At 39.8% G+C, this 25,849-nt stretch overlaps 2 protein-coding genes across 2 annotated transcripts; both read left to right on the top strand.

Annotated features, from left to right (window-relative positions):
* The first annotated feature begins 6,456 nt into the window (after positions 1–6,456).
* On the top strand, positions 6,457–13,397 carry LOC125371713. The gene is made up of 4 exons (XM_048398597.1): positions 6,457–7,173; positions 7,920–8,234; positions 9,155–9,313; positions 10,681–13,397. Exons 1-4 carry the CDS (start codon positions 6,669–6,671, stop codon positions 13,278–13,280), a joined length of 3,579 nt encoding a protein of 1,192 aa, XP_048254554.1. The 5' UTR covers positions 6,457–6,668; the 3' UTR covers positions 13,281–13,397.
* Positions 13,289–14,293, top strand: LOC125381564 (26S proteasome non-ATPase regulatory subunit 10-like). The gene has a single exon (XM_048398608.1). The coding sequence runs from the start codon at positions 13,679–13,681 to the stop codon at positions 14,159–14,161; it is 483 nt and encodes a 160-aa protein (XP_048254565.1). The 5' UTR covers positions 13,289–13,678; the 3' UTR covers positions 14,162–14,293.
* The last annotated feature ends 11,556 nt before the right edge of the window (positions 14,294–25,849 follow it).

The raw sequence follows: 25,849 nt of genomic DNA, 5'->3' as shown, positions 1-25,849 counted from the left end.
AGCACCATCAAAGATCTTCACGTCCACAGTAGGTGTGGTCTGTGAACATGGTGCTGGTGGTTCCAGACACTTTAGCAAGTCAGATTTTTCTCCGAGACGCATCATGTTGTTTTCAGCCAGCGACGGTGGCCAAGAGTTGTTTGTATGCTGGAAGAACACGCCCATTTCACCATTCGTGCTTGACAAGAGATGTACATTCGCGAAAATAGCTGCAGGTCGCTCTTCATGTTGGACATTTTGGACTTTATCTTTGAGGAGACATTCTGTTCTCCTGACTTGAACAACTGGAGGCTATTTTTTTTGGAATAGTGTCATTAAAAGGCTTCTCCATCTTCACAACTTGCAAATCAACTAAGGTGTTGTACTGAGTCCTACCTAATTCCTCGGCTTCTGAGAAGTTCTGGACGACTTGATCAGACATGATGACCTTCGTGTCGAGTGTGAGGAGATCAGCGCTCGTTTCTGTGAAGGGATAACCCAGTTCATGTAGAACATCTATCATGCTTTAGACATTTGTTTCAAATTTCTTTTGTGTGGTCAGAGTTTGCTCATGGTGTCGATCATTGTGGGTTGTCTTCTGAGATGTGCTCACTTTAACCTCATGTATGATCCTGGCCATCTCGGGACCTGCAATCATCCACCGCCTGAGGGCTGCTTAATTTTCAGTGATGCCGATTATTCCACCATCCACATCCAACACAGCATTGAGCTACTCGTGTACATGGTTATGAGCCATCATGGAGAAGCGATGAGTTGTTTTCTGTGTCACAAAGTGTTCTTTTTTTAACTCATTCACATTGCTGGACATTCACGCTGTAACCGCATCAGATTTTCGCACGTGAACAGACAACTACCTCGCATAGTGGAAGTGATCCATGTCAAACATCCATGGAACAATTTTTCCTAGTGTGTCAATGTAGAGCTCAAAGTTTCCTTCACACTGTGATTGCATGAAATGGAGGAAGAGAACCTCGAGTTTGAAGGTTTTGTTCCAGTACCGAAACTGCGGATGATGCGTCTCCATGTGTGTGCACCAGTTTTCGAATGGCATCACAGGCTTCGCGTCTGCCTCTGCTTCTGCTTTGTATTAGCTGTAAGCTTGGCTATGTAAACAAAACAGTGCAGCAGCTGTTACTTGATGAGCCCACTGAGAATGTGCCGTGAATGATCCCTTTCTAAGAGCATCAGCCCTACCATCGGTGGTAAAGTTGGCAGTCGTCAGTACAACCAACCATCCACTGCCATCTAGCCAATCTCCTAGAACTTTCAGGAACGCCATCTCTATATGCAATCCACCCATCATCACCAGATACTTGTCTTCGCCATAGGCAGCTGGCAGGATCCACTGGATCTTTTTGGCGATGGCGTACAGCGGCTGATCAACAGTCAATCCTTGTCCAGGATGCACATGTTCGGTAGCTTTAGCGATTACATCCATGCCATGCTTTACCATCGCCAAAGAATGTGCAATATCACGGAATAATGGCATGAGCCCAGATATCGCGGGCGGTCTGTGGCATGAATCTTGTGAAGCTGCAAAATGTGCAGGCCAAGAGATGTTATCTTCTGATTTCAGTTCAGGTTTCTCCAACAGCATCTCAACTGCCTGTGCCCATGAGAGCTGCAGCTCATCTGAGTTGACTGGAGACGTTTGGGGGACCGCTTGTCCCTCTGTCTTGCACGGTATAGGGTTATTGGTCAGAGAGATGGCAGTTTGTATTGAAGTGGATGAAGGATTGTGATCTATGTTGTCGAGATTGCCTGTTGTGAAGAGATCTTTTCTCAGCGCTGAAGGGCACACAACCCCAACATCTTCAAACGAGGTCAATGCACTGTTTGCTACATCTATGGCCAGCTGTAGTATTCTGTCATACGATACAGACAATCCCTTCTCGAAAAGAGTGTCAATCAAGTCAGGCTTTCTGTTCTTGTTGTGGATCAGCAACCAAAGGTACAAAGGAAGTCTGGTTTCTCGTTCCAGGCTGTGTCGAGTCTGTGAAGCAGTGGCTTCTTTCCTGCTACCTTTCAGGGTGTTGAATGTGAGCAACTCAACTATTGATATTGCAGCTGTTTTCACAACATGATTGTTTTCCATCTGGTTTTGGATGTTTGTACCTCCAAGAATCAAATGAACCAATGCAATTAGGGAAGTAGGATTATCCTCATACTGCTCATCTGTCAATTTGTAGTATTTGTGAAAGATCCTCTTCCTGATTATGTTTGCATCTCTCATGAGTACAACAGCATCACTCTCGGGCCCTGCTTCTTGGCCTCCAAAAGGTATTTCCGACGTCATTCTTAAACGTGAGCATGACTTCATATTTGCTTTATGTGGTTTCAAGTCAGGAATTCGTGTGAGAAGCTTCTCCTTCAGATAAGTTGAGTTTGTGCGCCCTGACATGTCGCTGCCAAGTTGTTCAAGTTGTGATCTGTAGAGTCGTATGAGGCTTGACAGCTTAAATATGTGTTCTGTATGCTCATCCACCTGACGAGTCTCTTCAATGTAGGACACCATATCTGCTATAGCTTCAGTGGCTAGATCTGAATTTTCCTTTGATTCCACTTTCCTGATGTGTGCGCGATGTCTATTGCTGTAGTCAGTCAAACACTGTTTGTGGTATATGGAAAAATAAATGAAATGAGATTTATAAATGTTTGGATGGAGCATATTTGTCGTTTACACAAGTTGTTACACGGATGGCGGCCATCTTGGATCTTGTTCTGGATGCGCTTTACAGAATTTTAAACTATTTCATTACATTCCATGGCTCCGAAAAGCTTCAATTTGCCACCAAGATCATGTTTCTATGTCAAATAGATCCAAAGTTATGGCCATAAATCAAGATTTGTAATACCGATAGTGGCCATTTTGAATTTCTCAATTTTTATTTGGAACCTATTGTTTGCCAGCGTGGATCCCATTAAAATCGGATTCTGCATACTCTAAAACCCCTTTTTTCAAATGTTCACGCTTTCTTCCGGAAGTGAACATCTTGGCCTTATAGTGTTACATATCTGCCGAGCTAGGGGAAGTATACGGGATCCGTTACTTTTGTAGCATGTATGTCGACATGTTGGTTTATTTGAAATTTTAAGCCACACATTTATCGAAACGAAACATACAAATCATGTGCGTGGATTGTTGATGCTATTCTTTTGCAGCAATAAGAGATACTTCAAAATCCTCTTGCTATTCTGAGACTTAGTCACGTTTCATAATGCAGATAACCCATGACATTTGTTCATTTTGTTTTTAAAAGAGCTAAAAATGTTTAGGGGAAATATAAATCTCATTTTGCTAAAGTTAACCAGTCTATATTTTGTAGAAATAAACTACTGCGCATTGAGTGATTATCTCCTTTAGCTATAGGTGCAGTAAAGAGCTTTACCACGGGTTGACCTTGCAATGCTGTACATCTTATCTTATTCAAGCTGTATCACTGAGCGTGAGTGATTATCTCCCTTACCCAAACAGCTCTGTTGAGCACTACCTTTGCAATGTATCGTTTGTTATTCAGGCAGCCACCGAGAGAGGTTACAGGGAGGAATTTAGGTCAAGCCTGTCACGCACACTGAATCTTTCAACTTGCTGTTGCAACACATTGTACAACACGATTAAATGCCAGGCTTCTATAAACTATGACTTTGTTCAATAAACAAAACATGTAAAACAACGGGTTTGATATGAGAAATTTGTAATTAGTTGTCTTCATTATCACATGTATGACCCTTGCTAGGCATAGTTGAGCACAGTATTGTTTCAAATAGTTCACTGTATGTAAGGTACAAAATTAACAGTTTCCGTATACTTCCCCGCTCCGTCGTGAGTGACGTCAAGACGCCAAATCAACTTCAACATTTCAACAAGAGGACATTGTGGCAGTGCATGAAAGTTACTCCACCAATGTTTGCATATAGGCAATTGGCGTGGGTAAAATTGACCAAGCAACCAATCAAGTAATGCCTATTTTAATATCAACTGGCGCGATTTTTTCATGTAGTTTTTGTCGTTTGTGAGAAATTTGTTTTGACATTAATATTGTTTCTTGATTAATATCATATTTATCATTTCTTTTCAATTAACACTTGCATCAAACTAACTATACATCAGAAACTGTAATAGACAATTTATATCCCCAAAGCCATATTTCTTTCTTTGAATAGGATAAAAAGGCACTTAATTATTGCCAGGTGTGTCTAAAATTAAACATCCCTTACTCCCTTTATTTGGCTCAGACTAATGCATTTCCTTTTATTATATTTGGAAAAACCAAACGAAACAATGACAATAGTATAACTAAGAATGTGAGATCACTTTCAAAAAGTTTCTTCCACAACATGCTTTTGTGAATACGTGGAGGTTATCCCGACAGTCTTTTCGAATGGTGAACGTCTTGTTTTCGGGCGTAAACTTTGAATTAACTCTTTCAACACCAGTCAACCAGAAGTGTTTACTGCTGAGACACCGAGTTCCCAGAGACTCTTGTGTGATAGATGAAGCCAACATTTATCAAAGAAAATACCTGCTTGTAAAATATATTTGCTACTACATGTTATACACCATTTGAAAGGTCTGATCCTATGGTTTATAAATATGAAAGTTATGTTTTTCACATTATTTAAAATTATGCATTTACAACTTAATTAAATTCGTTGTAAATAAAAAATGTACGTTAACACGTTGTTAACATCCAGATTAAGGACCAAGGAAGCGAAAACTTGATGATTTTCGGCAAATATATGATTTCATATTATCCACGTACCTATTTGTTTTATTTTCATTGTTTACGTAATTGGAAAATCATTTTAAAAAGAATTATAAATAGTTTCTGTCATCACTTATTTCCCGATAACAGCGACTGTCCGCTCAGTAAAATTAATAACACGTTCGTCAAAGAATGGCAAAAGACACATCGCTGGAAAGCTTATTCCTTCATCTACACGCTCGTAACATCGCCTGATTTTTTTTCGTAGTTATAACAAGCGATTTCATTGGATTAAAATTGGTTTCTAACGACGCTTTCTTGCCGAATTCTGCTACAAGTTTCGTGATTGGTCAATTTTGAGCACGTGACCTAAGGCAGCCAATCAAATTACAACTGTGATACCAAGCTCGTGTTCAAGAAATTACAGAAGTTGGCGAAAGATTTTTGTTAATTCGTGTTATTCTGAACGTTTTGAGCAGGAAATCACGATATATATTAAAAATATGGAACTTCGTGAATGTGTTGTGCTAGGTTACGAGCTGTGACAAAGATTTTTCATGCATATATTTTTGCATTAAACATCGTGTCCATGCCGAGAATTCAAGGCGACGAAAGCCGAGTTGTCATTTGACTTACATTACACGCGATCGCACGAAAAGATGGAAATAAAAACTTAGATATAAGTTTGATTACTTTTAGATATATATTTGTTGATTTTATTTATTACTTGGTATAATATATTTAAAGATTTGTTTAAAACGTCTTTATTTTCCTCATTGACATGTTCGATATGGACCCGTTGTCGAAATGTGTGTCCGAGAATGTTATTTTCAGTAACATCGCGGGAAATAGTGAATCATTTTTTAATTTATCGATAAAAAATGATAAATAAAAATGGAATATGTATTTCAGACATTGTGAAATGTGATAGATTTAATAAAGGAATAATATTACACGTAGGTCCATAAAAATATATACTATTTTGACGTGACTACGGCTTGGCCGGATAACTGGCCTACAGTGTCTGGGGACTCGATGGTTCCTGGCTGGATAACCGGCCTACGGTGTTGAAAGAGTTAAGCCAAACATGGATATTTATAGCTACTTTATTATTATTTATTAAAACTGTGATGACATTTGGTTCTTTTGCCATGGGGCCAATCTTCTGGTTTGTTTTGGCGATATAGAGACTATTCATCCTTTTCGATGTACTCATCGAGTGAAGTCAAAGCGTATCTTCCGGTTTGTTTTGGCGATATAGAGATTCATAGAGTAAAGTTTGAAAACCATATAAAAACGATTTTTGTTGAGCACGAGTGGGAAAGCACACAGATTCATGTATACAACAGAGTGACAATCATGGCAAACATCACTGACCCGCTTTGTCACAAGTTTGTGGTACGATAGTCAAACAAAACCATTACAGACAGCATGGTGGTATTTTTTTGTGATATAAAAGTTGTATAACATCAAGTAGTCAGTATCCCAAGTTGAAAGGTTGTTTCCTCATTTTGTTTAGTTTTGGTTTCACACAGGCTTGATGAACCAAGGGAGACAACTTTCAAGGGCAGTAACTTTGGACGAAACTCGTGCTGTCATCCCAGGGCCATGAAAATACTGGTTTTTGTCTTCATGACAGTGGAATATGACTTTTGAAGAAAAAAACCAAACCGTTATAACTGTATATGTGTAATTTTTGCAGTGCTGTTATACTGAGAGCTGACACCGATTTGACAAACTATACAGGTGAGCTACAGTGCTGTGGCAGAGAATTCTCATACTTGATACACTGATACCAAATGTATAGTAAGGCTGTCCTTCAGGCAGACACTGTACACGTTAGGACTTTTGTCTTGTAGGTTGATGATGATTAGTTAGATGCCGACTTAGATTGGAGACACTGATGAAAAACAAGAAACAGTGAAGTATGTTCAAAGCCTGAATCAGAACGATCAAGGCCAGATGGATGCTAGTGACACAGAGTGTGGAGGATGTACACAAGCAAAGTGCAGGAGGAAGCACAACTATGGGGACACGTCATCAGACGGGGAAAACATGGAGCTTGCAGATATTCCCACGGACAACCCTCAAGGAACAACTGAAGGAGCAGGCTGTACTACGGAGGATGCAGATGTTGATGATAGTCACACAGAGTGTGGAGGATGTACACAAGCAAAGTGCAGGAGGAAGCACAACTATGGGGACACGTCATCAGACGGGGAAAACATGGAGCTTGCAGATATTCCCACGGACAACCCTCAAGGAACAACTGAAGGAGCACACTGTACTGCAGAGGGTGCAGACAAAAAAGATGTTGATGAAGAGAGTGCTGACGAATGCTTGTTTGATGACATCACAGATGAGGAAGATGGGGAAGGAATAGAAGACTTGTCACAGCTTGGAGCAGGTAGTGTAGCGGTCAAACTCCAGACTGTTCAACAAGAGTCATACCAACTTGCAGAGAAAGGTTTGTATGAAGCAATTTCACTTTGCTTGTTGAGGATGCTGTTTTAAAATCCCACTATGTCAGTGGCTGTTAAAGACAGTAAGTTGCTAGCTGAGGAATTGAAGCATATGGGCAGGAAAATATTTTTCAATTAATAAGATAGATACTTGTATTTTGAAATCCTACTCAATTACTGAAATTAACATGTGTTTTCCAAAGAGAAACACATCACCAATCGCACCTGAAGAACAACCATAGTAAGGTGTATCTGCCAGATAAGTCCCGTTACTACACTTTGTATCACAACGATGGGCGGTCGGGAAGCCTAGTGGTTAAAGCGTTTGCTCGTCATGCCGGAGACCCAGGTTCGATTCCCGACATGGGTGCAGTGTGTGAAGCCCATTTCCGGTGTCCCCCGCCTTGATATTGCTGGAATATTGCTAAAAGTGATGTAAAACCATACTCCACCACTCACTGTATCACAACCTGTTCACTGTATTTACTACTGCATTAACATTTTCAAGTACTTACAATAGTGTGCATATTAGTTTCGACCAAATCGTGTGGATCCTTGCACAATCCTTTATTCAAATGTTTAACTCGCTATAACTGTTTGTCACCACGGTTACGGTGGTGATAATAAACCTATTGGGGGTTTGGTATTGAGCTACAGCTGCAAAACCAGATTTTGTTAAATGAGTCTAAATATGTTTTACTATTTTTCAAATAGCTTGAGATCCAACTGTGACATGCTTGTTCCTTCGTAGATACCACGACACTAGCACAACACATTGTGGGATGTTGTCAACAACCACAGGGAAAAATAGCGTCAACACCACAGCAGGGGACACAACTCCAACCAACTTCAGTTGGTGATGTTGATCAGAAAACAAGCCAGGCACAACTGTCCTCAACTACATCTTGTGTAGTTCCTAACACAACCAGTCTACAGGACCCGACAACAGCAGCCCTGACACCAGCGTCCGCATCATCTCTTCTACCCAGAATACCAGGATCTGTTTTATCAGAGATACAGTCGTCCGGGCTACCTGTGGTACCAGTGACTGGTGATTCTCCTGTAGGTGAGTGCAGATAAACATGGACATGACTAATTGTTCAAATATCTAATACCTTCAACATGGTGTTTTCAAATGACTTTGCTTTTTTAAGCCAATAGGCTATGACAGTATTTCCTTAATTATTTTACAGGGATGGCATTAACCCTTTACAACCACTATACAAGGTCTAGCTCTGCTCAATTGCAGGTTTGCTACTTTTGAGAACAACCGAAAGAAGGAAAGTCACCATTTACGAAAATATATAGAGATGTGTTTGAGGATGGTAAATATTCTGTATTAGGAATAAACATTGTATTTAGCGAGCCAAGAAGTACACTCAGATGTACACACAGCGACAAAACGAAACAAGGTAACAATCCAAACATAGTTCGGCCAAATCCAACTATTTTAGTTTATGGAAAAGGTTTCAAGCCGCAGAGGTCTACAAGCACAGATTTGGCTACTGATCCTGCTTGGCTAGGGCTAGTGCCCTCGCAAAGTTGTTTGGAAATTTATATCTCGAAAGTTGCCAAAAGATGCCTTAGCTACGTTACAGTTAGACACTGATTTTCAGTATATTAGACTGATCTTTTGATAATGATAGCAATTATCCCTGTAGTTTATCCTGATTCCCGATGGTAAATTCTGACTCGATTGCCGAATGACAAGGGCGACGCCATGTTTGTTTATAAACACTGAAAATAGTCCCTACCTGACCTTTGATATTTGCATCTCTATCTGCATATGACCCCAACGGATATCGTTTTTATCCGTTTGCTTTATCCTGCAGTGAAACCTACCCATTATATGATAAAGCAACTTATATGCCGTAGCAGTTCGATGTCTGTCCATGACAGTTGTCAGTTTTCAGTATCACGAGAGACATCTAAGTTCAAATATGGAAAACAACCCTGAAAGCTTAAGTTATATGGTTTCTGTTACAGTCGCCCAGTACAACCTTATCCAAGTGCGGCAGCAGTTTGGAGATGTGACAGTCCAGGGCGCCAGGAATCTGAACATTGGCGGAACGCAGAACGTTGGTACACCTCAGACCAACCCAGAGGAAGAGGAGAAGCCACTGACTGCTGCACGGAAGATCAGGAGTAAGTTATGTGTTGTACTTGTTCTCACAAGGACCGCTCAGCTGGAGGCGGTTTGTAGTAAGTGCTGACTATAATAATCTTCATATTCGTTCGAACTGTCACCTCGAGCGCAGAGTTTACGTGTTCATGACTATAATTTACATCGAGTTTTGTAATGAAAGCCACTGAAGTATTATTTCTTGCTCTCTGTTACATTTCACATTATGTTACATCCCTTCAGGACCACATACAAATTGCAGTGTGTCCATATGATTTTGTCCTCTAAATCACTCAGATCAAACGTAAGTTGGTAAGTTGTTAGGGCGTATTTGTGTCTAGAGATTCAGCATACCCAGTAGAAATTGATACAAAATCTATGGCAATCAACAAATTCAACAAATAAAAAAATCAACAAAAATAAGTGAATCAGAATTTCTGCTCGAATTGGCAAAGTGAAAACTAGGTTATGTGGCCAAGACGTTTACCTCAGGTATATTGGTATATTGGTGATGGGATATCAGACAATGACCCTTTCACTGATTTAGCCACCTGAACTATAAAGAAAGACCACCTGGACTGTTTTTCGCATTCAGATCTATGAGTGAAGATTTGGAGTGACACAAAACTGTCAACAAAACTGTATGGGGGATGACTTCAACTTTCGATGGTTAAAAATTCCCTCTAATGTCGAGTAGGATATATACCCTCACCTACTTGCAAGCACCTGATATCATCACTATTTTATAGTGATTCATAAACAGGTGATTGTGATATACAGACATAATCACACAGTAGACTGTTTCTTATCATTATCGAAATGGTTTTGTCACTTTAATTCTATACTTTGGTATTCTGGCTGCTTCGTTCATATGAAACTGTGTTATGATCCACAAGCAGAGCGAGCACTATTCAAACGTAACTTAAACTGTCTGCCCACTGGTTCAGAACCATAATTTGCAGAGGTATATTGAAAAATCGAGAAATGCTGTAAAAAAGCAGTGTTTCAATTTTAAAAAATTGAAGGTGGCACATTCGATTTAAGAGGTTTCGTGCAAATTATTGTTTGTATATCGATAATATTCAACATTCACAGGATTTATTTAGTATTGTGATATGATTTTTTTACAGTCCTTGTTGACAGGATTTTATTTCATATAATGTTTGTAAACATTGTAGTCACAATATGGATGAAATATTGTTGAAATGTTAACTCACTCACTCACTGTCACATTTCAACATCAGGGATCTCAGAGTCAAACTGCATGTGATTGAAAATGGCCACACTTTATTCCTTTAATTGAGGTCAAATTAAAATATGGCAGACTGTATACTTTTACAGATATTATTATATAGTTTATAGATACATCAAATGTGCCTTGCTTTCACAGAAAGAACGGAATCTAGGATTCAGTCAATGACTAAAGACATGGTGGAGACAGAAGCCCTCCAGAAAGTGACGGAGAAGCTGGACAGAGGAGCAACATGGGTGACAATTAAAGGAAGGCCAGGAGAGGGGAAGTCTACAATAGCCTACATGGCCCTCAACGATCAGCACATTCAGGGGAGACAAGTATATCAGGTGGTGTCACCAGAAGAGTTCAATGAGGTCATAACGGCCAGCACAAACCCTGTCATTATGTTAGATGACATATTCGGTGATTTAGAATTTGATGTAGCAGAATGGGCTAAGTGGAGACCAAGTCTACGACCTTTTGTGGATATGAAGGATACAGACAAGACCACTGAAAAGGACTCTATGGATAAGTCCACTAAAAGTAAAAAAGAGAGAACAAAGGATGAGCAAACAATTCTGAAGAGAACAGCACCAAACAAAGGCAAAACGATCATTATCCTCGTAGGCCGTGACTATGTGCTGAAATCCTCACTGGCAGACTTGGGAAGGGTGGCAGATTACATATCTAGTCCCCAGTATGTGGTGGAAGTTTCCTCACAGAGAGACTCTAATGAACGAAAGGAGATATGGCATGTTCATGCCAAAACAAAAAACATAGACTTTGATCAGTCAACCGTGTCTCGGATATGTCAATCTGACTGTCCACACGGCTTTCCCCACGTGTGTAAAATGTTTGTCACAACATATGAAAAGGATCTGACTCAGCTTCTAGCAGATGACTTTTTTCAAGCGCCTCTAGCATTCCTCAAACAGACCCTGAATAAATTTCTTAAAGATGAGGTAAAGGTTTCCCTGTTCAAGGCTATGATTAAAAGGGATGGAAAGATTATTGGACAAGAGTTGGAGGAGGAGGATGCCCATGGATACAAATACATAACAGCTGCTGATGATTTGGCTGGATCTTACCTCAAGAAGGAAGATGACACATACATGTTTGACCATCCCTCTGTGTATGACAGTGTCGCTTTAATTCTCAGTACAAAGCAATCAAAGTTTGTCATCGATTTTTGTAGTTTGTCATTCATCCATCAGCGACTTCGTCTTAAAGCCTCCACAGGACCTGGGGAAAACGTGCCTGGTGAGACAGGTCTTGTTGCAAACATCTCATGGAACTATGCTAAACATCTAGCAAGAAGATTTGCGACTGAAATTTCAAGGAGCAATTTGTTGCATGTCTTATCGCACCAGGCATGTTGTAATCCAGAGTTTATAGACTTGCTAATGGACTGCCTGAAGACACAGTGTCACATGTCTGTTTCTGATATTCTCAAACTAGCTGATAACTCTTCAAAACAGTCATTTTTTGAATTAATTTCTAGCAGCAAGTCACATCATCTCATCAAATTTATTATGAAGAACGAAAACAGAACATTCAGCCAGAGTGAACTGAGAGACATTTTACTTGGGGTGTGCATGAATGCTGCTTGTAGTGTACTGACCTATATTAGTGAACACCATCAGCTTGAGATAGATGCTAGATATGGTTGGGAGGAGAAAACACCACTTATGTTGGCAGCAGAAACCAAAGACAGTGTGTTTGTTTATCAGATTCTGGCCCTTCACCCTGACCTGAATGCAAGAGACTGTCTGGATAAAACAGTCTTTCAATACCTTTGCGCAAATGGTCTTGTATTAGCTGTGGAACATGCAATCAACATGGGCGTGGATGTTAATGGGCATCATTCACCAGTTTACCGACGACGACATCACCAACCCCCTCTATACCTTGCCATAGAAAATGGTCATGTTGGGGTGGTGGAATTGATGCTGCAAAAAGGATGTGATATAGATAAACAGAGAGGTCTTGGTTGTGCATTGAAGAGCCAGAACACGCATAAGACGCGGTTTTTTTTAGACAGAGGAGCACAGGTTGACGATGATGCTGTGTGCATTGCTTGTGGGTTGACAAACTTGCGTATCATCAAGATGTTGTTTGAGGAGGGTGCAACAGTTGACATGATTTCATCTGATGGCGATACTCCTCTTCACAGTGCATGTGGAAGAAACCCTAATGTTGTCTTGTTTTTGTTGGAGAAAGGAGCAAATGTGAATGTACAGAACGATACAGGTGACACATCACTTCATACAGCAGCATGGGATGGATATACAGAGTGTGTGGAAGTGTTACTGAAGGCTGGAGCTAAAGTCAATGCACAGAATAATACAGGTGACACACCACTTCATAAAGCAGCAGCATCCGCCGTAACAGCAGCATCTCGGGGTGGATCTACAGAGTGTATTGACGTGTTACTGAAGGCTGGAGCTAAAGTCAATGCACAGAATAATACAGGTGACACACCACTTCATAAAGCAGCAGCATCCGCCGTAACAGCAGCATCTCGGGGTGGATCTACAGAGTGTATTGACGTGTTACTGAAGGCTGGAGCTAAAGTCAATGCACAGAATAATGCAGGTAACACACCACTTCATGAAGTAGCATGGAATGGATATACAAATTGTATTGATGTGTTACTGAAGGCTGGAGCTAAAGTGAATGTACAGAACAATAAAGGGGACACACCACTTCAAGCAGCAGCAAGGTATGGACTGCAGAGAGTGTTGATGTGTTACTGAAGGCTGGAGCTCATGTGAATGTACAGAACAATAAAGGTGACACACCACTTCTTAAAGCAGCAGGACGGGGATATACAGAGTGTGTGGATACGTTACTGAAGGCTGGAGCTAATGTCAATGTACAGAACAATACAGGTGACACGCCACTTCATACAGCAACAGCAGTAGCTCGGGGTGGATCTACAGAGTGTATTGACGTGTTATTGAAGGCTGGAGCTCAAGTGAATGTACAGAACAATAGAGGTAACACACCACTTCATACAGCATCTAGAGCAGCTCGGGGTGGATCTACAGGTTGTATTGATGTGTTACTGAAGGCTGGAGCTAAAGTTAATGTACATAATAATACAGGTGACACACCACTGCATGAAGCAGCAGCAGCAGCAGCTGTATCAGCAATGTTTGATAAATCTATAGAGTATGTTGACGTGTTACTGAAGGCTGGAGCTCACGTGAACGTACAGAATAATATAGGTGACACACCACTTCATAAAGCAGTAGCAGAATGGGATGGATCTGCAGAGTGTGTTGATGTATTACTGAAGCATGGAGCTAAAGTGAATTTACAGAATAATACAGGTGACACGCCACTTCATACAGCAGCAGCATCCGCCGTAAAAGCAGCATCATGGGGTGGATCTCCAGAGTGTGTTGATGTGTTACTGAAGGCTGGAGCTAAAGTGAATGCACAGAATAATAAAGGGGACACACCACTCCATAAAGTAGCAGCACTATGGAATGGATCTAGAAGGTGTCTTAAATTGTTACTGAAGGCTGGAGCTGATTTAAATGTACAGAATAATACAGGGGACACACCCTTTTTATTTGAGCAGCCGCTGCAGCAGCAGCATGGGGTGGAACTACAAAGTGTGTTGATATGATACTGAAGCATGGAGCGAAAGTGAATGTACAGAATAATACAAGTGACACACTACTTCATACAACAGCCGCAGCAGTAGCAACAGCATCGGGTGGATCTACAGGTTGTATTGATGTGTTACTGAAGGCTGGAGCTGAAGTGAATGTACAGAATAATACAGGTGACACACCACTTCATGAAGCAGCAGCATTATGGAATGGATCTACAAAGTGTCTTAAATTGTTACTGAAGGCTGGAGCTGATTTAAATGTACAGAATTATACAGGGGACACACCCTGTTTTTATTGAGCAGCAGCTGAAGCAGTAGCATGGGGTGGAACTACAAAATGTGTTGATATACTACTGAAGCATGGAGCTAAAGTGAATGTACAGAATAATACAAGTGACAAACCACTTCATACAACAGCCGCAGCAGAAGCAACAACATCGGGTTGATCTACAAAGTGTATTAATGTGTTACTGAAGGCTCGAGCTAATGTGAATATACAGAATAATACAGGTGACACACCATTTCATAAAGCAGCAGTGTGTGGATCTACAAAGATTGTCATATTATATTATATATTCTATTTCTATACTTCAAGTAGAAAAGAACGAGTAGGACAGAAGCTGAGAGAGAAAATGAGAGACTTTAAGAATGTGACGATGAATTTTTCACATTTGACCTCATACTACTGTTTCTGCATCAAGAGACATCATTCTGATTAGCGCATGAGGAAGGGACAAAACTCTGATTGCTTTAATCCTCTTGGAGAAGACAGTGATGTCGCACTAAAATAAACCCATTTTTCTTTATCAACTATTGTAATCCAATACACAAGTGTCACTAATATTTATAGTTCAAATTCTCATGGTAATAATCCAAGAAATTGATTCATGATATAATTATAAAATAAACTCTATTTGTATTTTCATGCGTGTATGTCTTTTCCTTTGTTGATGTTATCATGAAAGAAGAAAAACAGAATGTTTATATATTCATCATGAGATAGTTTGGACAGAATGTAACCAATAGATCAAATTACACTTACACACATACACTTAGTATCAACCAATAAGATACTTTGAATTCAAATATTTACATACCCACATCCAATCATCATAGGTGGGTTGTTATTTTTTTAACACGTGATAAACTCCTATCAACTAATGAATTTCAAATACTAAAATAGTGACATGCACAAAATCACTCATTTCATCGACTACCCTCAGAGACAGAAGTTGTGTTAGTCAAAAAACGGGGTACCATGTCGGCAAGGTTTGTGCATATTTTTCTTGGTTCACTCAATTATTTTTTATTTAGAAATCACTACAATAGGTAAAGCTTTATGATAAGTACTATTGAGAAATTGATGCTTGCAAGATAATCAGCGAACCAAGAATATCTTAATGGAATGCTGCTGCTCTCGTGCTACTGAGCTATAACATAATATTGTCAATTTCTTAACCTCTTCATACTATCTCTTTAACAGAGTGGTGAGAAAAGACAAATCTACTCTTTACTCCTGGAAGCGGTTGTGAAAATGCCACACCCTAAATCAGGCAGTCATTCACCAATCTTACGAATGGTTTCAAAATCGTGACGAATGCGTGAAAAATGCAAGGCGCAAGTTTCAAGACGATTTCAACGTCATTAAGCGAGTGATTATTTAAAAATCTCGCTGGGCACTCTCTGCGGACGACGTCGCCATGGTGGAGAAGATGAAACTTGTTGACTTTATGCTACTGTCTTCAACTCACCAAGATGATTAAACGACTGTCTCGTGAACTATGTTTCGGGTGCATGTTCGATGCGGAAGGTGAACGGGGCCACACCTGCGACATGTCTGAACAATGACTCGTGGAGAAATACTTTAACATGGTATTATCCGACGTAGACGATGGAGAGGTGCACGAACATTGGATAAAACTATTGTTAGAAGACCCGAGTTTTCAAGATGTGAGTAACTGTAACTTGCTCCTGTATCCTTGCAAGGACTATCTTGACTCTCAATTTAAAACGTCTCAATGGAAGGAGGGATTGAAAGAACGCGTTGAGGAAATGTTAAAGTTAGACAAAAGAATGTGAATGTAAATTTTAAATAAACAACAACAAAAACTATTGACAGCTGAATGTTTGAGATGTTTTCTTGGGACTAATTGAATGAGTGGTTTTTTTTTGGTTTTTTTGTTTTATTTATTTAATTATGATTGAAAAAAAAAATCAATGTTGAAAATTTGTTTTTTGTTTTGTATTTCATCTTCAGACACACATAGTGAGTGAATGAGTTAGGGTTTAATGCTGTTTTCAACAATTTTGTCAGTTATATTATTGTGCCAGGGTTTACTGCAGGAGGAAAGTCTGCATCACCATGTGATTATGTGATGCAGTGAAACCTGCGAACTTTGGCTGGTACCTGCGAACAGACACACATAGACAATGATATAAAACGAAACACCATCCATTATAGTTCTATGATTACACGATGAGCTCTCGAGAGATAACTTCTGACAAAGTACTGGAAGATTATTATTTCACCCCCAGAAATCCAGACGCATTTTGGCGTCCGAGTAAACTCAAAAAGGTGTTAAAAGGTCAATTGAAAGTTCCTGCGAGCAGTGTCAAACGGTTTGTCAATAATCAAGATGCTTACAGTTTACGCAAACCTGTCAGATACCGTTTCAAACGAATGAAAGTCAGAGTGAATTCAATCAACGAAATGTTTTACGTGGATTTGGCTGATCTGTCTAGGTTTACGAAGTGGAACGATGGTGTGAGATACTTGCTGGTAGCCATCGACATATTGAGTCGCTTTGCATTCGCCCTTCCGTTAGACAATAAGAAACCAGAAACTGTCTTAAAAGCTTTCAAACAAATCCTTGAGCAGCGACGTCACAAGAAAGTGAGAGTAGATAGTGGAAGCAAATTAAAGGGTGCATTCAAGACGTTTTTACAAAAACAAAAGAAAAAACTCTCCATAGCTCGCAAACGAAAACATCAAAAGTAATTACGTGGAACGTTTTAACAGAACACTCAAATCACTGATCACCAGATATATGACACACAATAACACCAAACGTTATCTGGACATTCTGGCGGATTTAGTATTCAATTATAATCACACCCTTCATTCGTCTCTGCCTCGTCTCTCTCTGGCACACGTCGATAAAACCAATGAAGTGAAAGTAAGGAATAACCTCTATCTGGAACCTCTGAGAAAAGTCAAAACCAACATCAAGAAATACTTATTTAAAGTGGACGACCTGGTTCACATCTCATACCTCAGGAAACCTTTCAGCAAGGAACTCGATCTCAAGTGGACGGAAGAGCTGTTTAAAGTGGCCCGACGTTACAAGAAGCAAACGTTTGCTCAGTACTAGTTGACAGATTTCCACGATGAACCCGTGATAGGTAGCTTTTACACGAAGCAACTACAGAAGGTCGAGAAAGAGGGTAATATGCTGTGGCAAGTCTGGAAAATTCTGAAAAGAAAAAAGGTGAAAGGCAAGACCTATGCTCTAGTGCGCTGGCTAGGGTGGCCCAGTTCCTTTGATTCCTACGTAGAAGAGAGTGAACTGAACGCCCTCTGATGGAAAAGTACATTTTTCTCAAAAGTACAGACTCCAAAACAACCTCCTTTCCTGAGAATTCACCCTATCATTTTCGAGTCAAATTAAATCAAAGGTTGTTCTTTGATGGATTCTGGGTGGTGTCTTTACTCGAGCTAAATTTTGGAAAGCTGGATCCGAAAAAATCACCAGTGGTGACTCCTATGTGGATGTGTTATGTAACTTATGTGACAGCTCGTTGGTAGGGGAAACTCAACTGACCTTATTGAGACGCATCGATCTGAGACAGGGGCCTACCTATACGTTTGGTAGTGAATTTACTATTCGTGTCAAATTGAACCTGACAATATTGAGCTGTATTTAAAGTCGGGGTGTACATCCACACCGTCATTCTTGACGGAAGAGACCTACGCCACATTTCACTTAAGACGTTATCCTTTTGTGGAGTAAACATGGATTCCTCGCGCCCACTGTATTTCCCTGACTACACTAAGTTTAAACATTACTTTGACAAACACACGACAAGATCATCCTCCAGACTGGTAAATAGGAAGGTACAAAGGACGGTGATCCCAGTTCATCGATCAGCAACACAACAACAACAAGAAAAGCCAGATCCCCAAACTGAGGTCACTCTGCAAATGACATCTGAATCCAAAAGTGAAATAGAGATAGCAGAAGCACAAGGTAAAAGAGAAAAGGCTTTAAAACGTAAGGCAGGGGCTAGGTGCGTCACAACCAAGAAGATACGTCGGACTGACAACATCCACGCGCCTTCGAAGACGTCTAAAGTGCTCGAGTGTACCCCAGTGAAAGAAAACGACATCTTTATTAAGTCATGTTTTTTTTTAACGACAAAGAATTGAGAACTGGTTCTAAAGAAGAATATGGACGTTTGCGTATGGGGATATATCCTGGTGACATGTGCATAGTGTACTTACCACAGTGAAAAAGTGTGTGTGTGTGTGTGTGTGTGTGTGTGTGTGTGTGTGTGTGTGTGTTTGTGTGTGTGTTTGTGTGTGTGTTTGTGTGTGTGTGTGAACTAAGAAAAAACGGAAGGTCTTTGCGTTTTCGTCATTTCACTTTTAACTCTCTAACCGAACAGAACAAAGGCTCGAACACCATGGATGAATGTGGGAGGTTTGATGGTTATACAGTTTTAAACTGTGTATAAAAAGAACGCAGTACTGATGTGTACGGAGAAAGGTTTAGCGACAGACTGAAATCCTTCGCTAAAAGGCCACTTCAGATGAAGCAGTCTCCAAAATCAATGGCCCAGGCTGGATTTAGATACACAGAACAAGCCGAGTCTACTGTTTCAAATGCAAGCTTTGTGTACATCGATGGATACCCGGAGATGATCCGATGACGGAACATTTCAGACTGTCCCCTCACTGTAGCTATATCCACATGGTGTGCGAACCCAAGGTCAACAAGGAAGGGTAGAAAGCATCTCTTTGTTTTGGATGCAATAAAACACCATTGCCAAACATGCACCTGTTCATTTGAGGACGAGAGAACCAACATAAAACAACATTATGAACGAACTACTAGAAAAACATTTGACTTTTCTACTGATGCTGGAACAAGCTAATAGCAAGCTAAGAAAAGCTTTGCTGACGCACTTATCACGTGAACAGTTTATGGGTGTTATTACTCTGATATTCAACATTCTGAGAGGGAATAAACACTTATCAGATGAGGATAAAATTCGACTGTCACGTCACAAGAAGTGCATTCGATTCTTTGCGTGCTCGACAGTAAGTCGACGTGACAAACGTGAGTTGATACTCGCACATCATTCTGTTCTTCCGGTTTGCATAAGAGCCTATCAAGCATACCTTTCGCCATTACAGTCAGACATCATTCATCATGACGAAACCTTTGATTCTTCTGTCAAGGGAGACATATCAGAGGTTGATGACCAACCAAGAAGAACAGCAGAGTCCTCAGACAGTGAATCAGACAGTGGAGGATCCTCAGACAATGAAACCTCATAGACTTGACGATGACACACGTGTTACAGAGGGACAAAGTAAAAGCGAGCTCATGCTTCAAGTTCCTGATCAGTTAATCAGAGACATCTCCTCTACGAAGACAATAGGGAGGTTAATGGCTTTGTGGTTATTCGTTAAAGAAAACATTCTGAGTGGACATTTGAGTTTGGATAAACATTTACAAGTTGTGATGAACAACGGTGATGTATTGCATAATTCAAACATTGTGGATTTGATTCGTTATATCGTCACGCCCCACCGTGTTCAAAGCAGACAACAAACGGAGTGTTGCCAGGAATTTCGTAAACTTTTAAGACATTTAAATGTTCCAAAGCATTTCATGAAAAGCAGACAAAAAGAAGACAAAAGAAAGCATGTAAAAACTTTAGTTATCAAACGAAAAGCAGTTGACGGTGTGCCCGGCAACGTTGCAAAATAAAGAAAGTTAGAACCTTTATAAAATGTACATTAATATGTATATCCGTAAAGATTATGAACAATTTGTCAATACAAATTATGCATAAGATGAAATCAAATGTTTGTGACAATTTATGACAAACTAATGTTTACTTTTACCAACATTGTTATCCTCTTAAAAGGTTGGAATCTTTGTTCTCAATGTATAATTTCATTGTGATAAATAAAAAAAATAAATCATTTTATCGTGTTGTTTTAAAAAAAAAACAAATTCCTAGAGAACACTCGTTACACTATGGCTGCAGCTATTGTCCAAGGATGAGGAGTGGAACAAGGAGAAGAAGATTAAGTCTACATTGTTTATTCACATATGATGTCACAAGATCAACTTTTCATATTAGAACATCATTCATCAAATGAACAAAGCTATCACGCACCATTTGCTTAACACGTCTAACTACTTCATAGTTACAGTTGCAAACTATAATATTCAAATTCCAAGGTACTTTGGTGTTGCATTAAAACTTGAATCTGAAGGTACTTTGGTGTTGTATTAAAACTCGAATCCGAAAAGTTCAAATCTCCGAGCTATTTTGGAGTCTGCAGTAAAACATCAGAACCAAGGGTACAATTAAAAGATTGTATGTGCAACGCAAACCACGGCTTGGTGTACTACCCGGTCAACGATGCATAACTTTAGTTTGTTTTGAAAACACAATACGTAGATCAATCTGCAGTTGACAAGGTGAAGTAAACATCACACCACTTTGAATCAATGACAAGTCTTTGAAGTGGGGGGTGCGGTGCTTTACCACCATACTTCTTGTCTTTCAACTAAGGTTGATGGAGTTGCTTCCTTTTGATAAAGTTGACGATATATCGCTGGTTGATATCACATCATTCTTCATTGTCTTTTCCACTAAGGTTGATGGAGTTGTTTCCCTTTGATTCAGTTAGACCATCAGCACATCGCTGGTTGATATCAGAAGAAGGGGTGCAGATTATCAAAAGCACTTAGTTGTTTATCTGGAAGCAAAAATACAATGTTTTAATTTTCACTAAATATAACTTCATAGTGTTTACACAGCAAACATTCGTTCCATCTTGTCACAATATGTTTGACACGCACGCACACACACACACAGTTGTTGATATAAGGCGGGGAATTTCAACTCGGTGGGAGGTGGAACCATCGTAACAATAGTCTAATTGGATAATTCAACACGATTCATTCAAAATATGTTGAATACACATTACGAATACACATCAGTATAAAATTCCACACAACTCATAACCATACTTTTATTTACCATTATTATCTTGATAAACATGTTACCACCCCATTTGCACTTAATCTCGTGAGAATAGCAAATATTAATTTTACACTCTCATTCACCCATTGAATTTATCTTCAAAAATTATCTTACATAGTTGCCAACAGGGTACAGATATCTATTCAACTCGGTCTTAATACATTATAGCATCCATTTCCAATATTCACATTGTAACTTTCAGTGACCTAGTTGAGCTGGTCTTGGGCAACCAAATATGTGCTGACAATACACATCACTTAACCCATCTCATTATATCGCGTCTGTCCTTTTCAACACAGCAAGAGGCTGAATATCTCGCCTGTATTTCTTATATCGACGGTGTCAGGATACATGTGTTATTGGAATAAGGAGGCTTGGACGTATATTAAATGAGAAATTTTGAAAGAGTGGTTTCAAAACTACATTTGAGATGGATTGATTGAACATTGAATTTACGTTAATATTTGACGAAACCGATCGAGGTTTCGTTTTCGATGTGGGGACAACTTACAAACAGATCAAACCTTAGATTTTGACGTTTCAAATAAGTTAAAAGACATACTTATATACTTTTTGACAGAACTGGACTTTTCCATTTTGCGCACAATTATCGTTAACAACTAATGGAACACTTTTCATATGTGACAGAGTATTGAACACATTAACGATCCAAAAAAGAAACTGTACAAATAACCATTTGGATATCAGTGATGTGTGGGGGTTAAAAATGCTTATTGTTTTGTTGTTTTGGGCGGAATTTTGATTCCCTTGGGTGTCGGGGTAGAGTTTACCCTGATATCATATCAGTATGGATGTACATGGGATTCACGAACATTAACCTGTTCCTCGGGTGGGGGAAGAACATGAATGAATATCTGACCATGAACTTTTATCCCCTGCATGCTTGGTAAAACATGTCATAATTTAACAGATTAATGCAAAATATCGGTTACACATCGCGAGGTTATCCATGTTATTCAGCATTTACCAAGTCAGCCCCCGTTTTTTTCTATTCAAGGGAGGGTAGTCACGTAGGGCTAGAGTTATTGAGACGTTTAACATTCTCGAGAAATTCAATAGTGAAAGGTGGTTGGTATTGATATTGTTCACGGCACAGTTGTTTGAACAAAATCTCTTCGCTAACGTCGAATACGTTATTGGGGAAAAGCTCACCTATTTTTTTTTTTTTAATAAAGAATAGAACACACACACATGCACGCACATACGCACACACGCACGCAAAGAATTCAATTTATTTTGCATTTTCAATCTTTCAGGCAATTATGGGAAACGGTGTACAGTGCCAAGAAAACTTTGCCGGATTAAAAATTAATGAAATCATATGTGAACGTGAGTACATTGTTTCATATGTATGTGTGTGTGTGTGTGTGTGTGTGTGTGTGTGCGTGCGTGCGTGCGTGCGTGCGTGCGTGCGTGTGTTTTCGCGCGCACACCTATTTAGAAATATAAATAAAATAAATAAATAAAATACAAATGATTGCTAAAAGACTTGTAGGTCGTTTGTAAATTGATGAAAGTTTTTTGGGTGAAAATTTCAGATACAACAAAAACAACTTCTTGCACTAGTTTGACTACTTCTACTTTTGATACTATTACTACTACTACTGTTGCTGCTACTAGTGCTACTACTGCTACTTCTACTCCTGCTGCTACTAGTGCTACTACTTTTGCTACAACTGCTGCTGCTACTGCTACTAGTGGTACTACTACTAGTGCTACTACTATTGCTGCTACTTCTACTGCTGCTGCTACTGCTACTAGTGCTACTACTATATCTACTAGTGCTACTACTATATCTTCTAGTGCAACAACTACTACACCTGCTGCTACTACTCTACTACTACTGCTGCTGCTTCTAGTGCTACTACTATATCTACTAGTGCTGCTGCTACTACTACTACTACTACTACTACTACTACTACTAGTTATCCCTCTGCAAATGCTACACATTATATTACAGCTCCCGCTGCTTCTAGAACTAGTATCCATCCTGATGCTGCTGACGAGGGTGATGACAACGATCTCGGGGTAGTTGTGGGAAGCATAACAGGTATAAAAATAATAATAATAATTGTTATCGTCTCATTCTTTAGCTATAGAAAGTGTCAAAAATATAGACGTAATATTAACTGTCATCAAGAAAACTATAACATAGAAAACTCGATATATAAACATACCACAGAAAGCATAGTTTAATTATATAGTTCTCTAGCTTCTTCTCCTGTTCTTAACCATAGTATTCCTAAACTCTTTTTTCCCTTTTATTTCAGTACATCTAGAACGTCTGATGGAGACCATTCTTTCACTGTTTATGATAACGTTGTTCGCCATAGCGTTGGGTATTGTTTACTGTTTTCGGAAAACAATACGCCAACGGTGACGTCGCGTACAACGTCAACACAGTCACGAGTACAACATGCCTTACCACCCTGCTCTCCCCCACCGATTCATTCACGTCAACGTCCTTCTATTTCCCGCCCGATGTTATCAGTTTCGAACCCACATGCTTTGACTTTCTCCTCTGCATCACCCTCACTCTCGTCTTCAACACCCTCTGCTCACGTCTCCGCCACCCCTGGACCCTCTGCTCCCGTCTCCACCACCCCTGCTCTCTTCTCCACCACCCCTGCTCTCAAATCCCCTCCACTTTAGACTCCACACCAACCACACTGGCTTCAACACCCTCTGCTCACGTCTCCGCCACCCCTGGTCCCTCTGCTCACGTCTCCACCACCCCTGCTCTCGTCTCCAGCACTCTGCTGTCTCCAATCCCCTCCACTTTAGACTCCACACCAACCACACTGGCTTCAACACCCTCTGCTCACCTCTCCACCACCACCCCTGGTCTCGGCTTCAGTCACCAGTCCAACCACAGGAGCTCTCAGCCTACAAACCACGGGAGCTCACGTCCTACCTCTTCCAACCATGGGAGGTCTTGACCTACCTCTGACTTCAACCACTAAAGCTCTTGTTCTACCTCTGACTCCAACCACGAGAGCTCTCGACCTCGCCCTACCTCTGACTCCACCCTATGATGAAAGTCTCGTGCTTGTGAAACGGTGTCCCTACCAGATGAAACGTTTGGTTGGTAGAAGACGAGACAATGTGTGAGATGAACACCAAAGGCGGAGTTTCAAAGCAGAGGACTGATTTTAGTTTGTTGTTTTTTTTACAGCAAAGACAATGCTTGAAGATAAATGATCTGTGTTTCTTGATCATCAACTTTTCTTTTTCTTGAGATGGGCAGCAAATACAGTGTTCTTGTAATGAACAACAGAGTCTCAAGAAAAGGATTGTAATGTAAACTGTTTCTGTGTTTCTTTGTATATAAAAAGTGATCTTCAACTTTTTGTTTCATGTCTCTCTCTCTCTCTCTCTCTCTCTCTCTCTCTCTCTCTCTCTCTCTCTCTCTCTCTCTCTCTCTCTCGGATTCATTCAGGAGATCCTGTTACACAGCTTTTCCCTCTCCCGCCGCTGCTTGTAGTACTAGTACCCATGATCCTGATAGAACCAGTGAACCTGCTAACGTTAGCGATTTTCACAAGATACATTTTTTCCGCGTGAGTCACACAACCCCTAGTAAACATTTGGTTGACTCATGCGTTTCCATCATCGGGTTGAAAGAAGATCATACGGTATTAATATTAATATTTCTCTTAAGTTTGATTTTCAATTCTTACCTTATTCGTCGAAAATCCACAATCCTTCCATAAAGAATATTAATTCCAGGCCACCAGGATCTATAACCCAGATGCCCGGGTATTATTCTTTATAAATTTCTCGAGGTTCGAAGGTTGTATGAATCTTCTGAAGAAATGATTTTCTTTGCTAATTTTCATTGTAATAGCATTGAGAAATATTAAATTTCCTAATGCTATTTTGTTCAATGAATTCATATTTTACTAAAAAAACTTGTAGAATTTCTGAATCACTAAAGAATATCTCTTCAAAAAGTTTCAAACACCAAGGGAAGTATGGAGAAATGCCGAATGGCATTGCTATATATATATGTCACGTGTGTGTGGTTAATAAAGCATAACATTTGTAGGGGTCTTGCGACAAATCGCAGTGTTTTTTTTCAGGTTATCTCGAGTTGGAATCTCTCTTCGAAATTATGATATAGTCTGTATTAGAAAACGGTTTCAGAAAAACACTTAGATGTTGTGTTACGATAAGAGGGTTTAAATCTATAAGTTAGTTATTGAATTTGTTTCAAGTAATTAAAGAAATGTAGAATACACGAAAAAAACACTCTAAAGTCTTGAAATCTGAAAAGTGTTAAACATTTCTCAACTATTCCGTTCCAAGCGAGTCGAGATCTAACACAGACCCTTTCATTACTACATTGTTAAATTTTGTTGTTGACAAGGTTAATGTTTGAAATATCAGTCC

The sequence above is a fragment of the Haliotis rufescens genome, unplaced genomic scaffold (assembly GCF_023055435.1).
Source record: "Haliotis rufescens isolate VD_foot unplaced genomic scaffold, xgHalRufe1.0.p SCAF_18, whole genome shotgun sequence".
In the NCBI taxonomy this organism is placed as follows: Eukaryota; Metazoa; Mollusca; class Gastropoda; order Lepetellida; family Haliotidae; genus Haliotis; species Haliotis rufescens.
Note: the sequence above shows the minus strand (reverse complement) of the source record. Positions and strands in the feature narration are given on the sequence as shown.

Excerpts from the sequence above, each read along its gene's own strand:
- LOC125381564 (XM_048398608.1), top strand. The coding sequence starts at position 13,679 with ATGTTTGATAAATCTATAGAGTATGTTGACGTGTTACTGAAGGCTGGA.
- LOC125371713 (XM_048398597.1), top strand. The coding sequence starts at position 6,669 with ATGGATGCTAGTGACACAGAGTGTGGAGGATGTACACAAGCAAAGTGC. Across the intron at positions 7,174-7,919 it reads ATACCAACTTGCAGAGAAAG|ATACCACGACACTAGCACAA; the intron begins GTTTGTATGAAG and ends GTTCCTTCGTAG. Across the intron at positions 9,314-10,680 it reads TGCTGCACGGAAGATCAGGA|AAAGAACGGAATCTAGGATT; the intron begins GTAAGTTATGTG and ends TTGCTTTCACAG.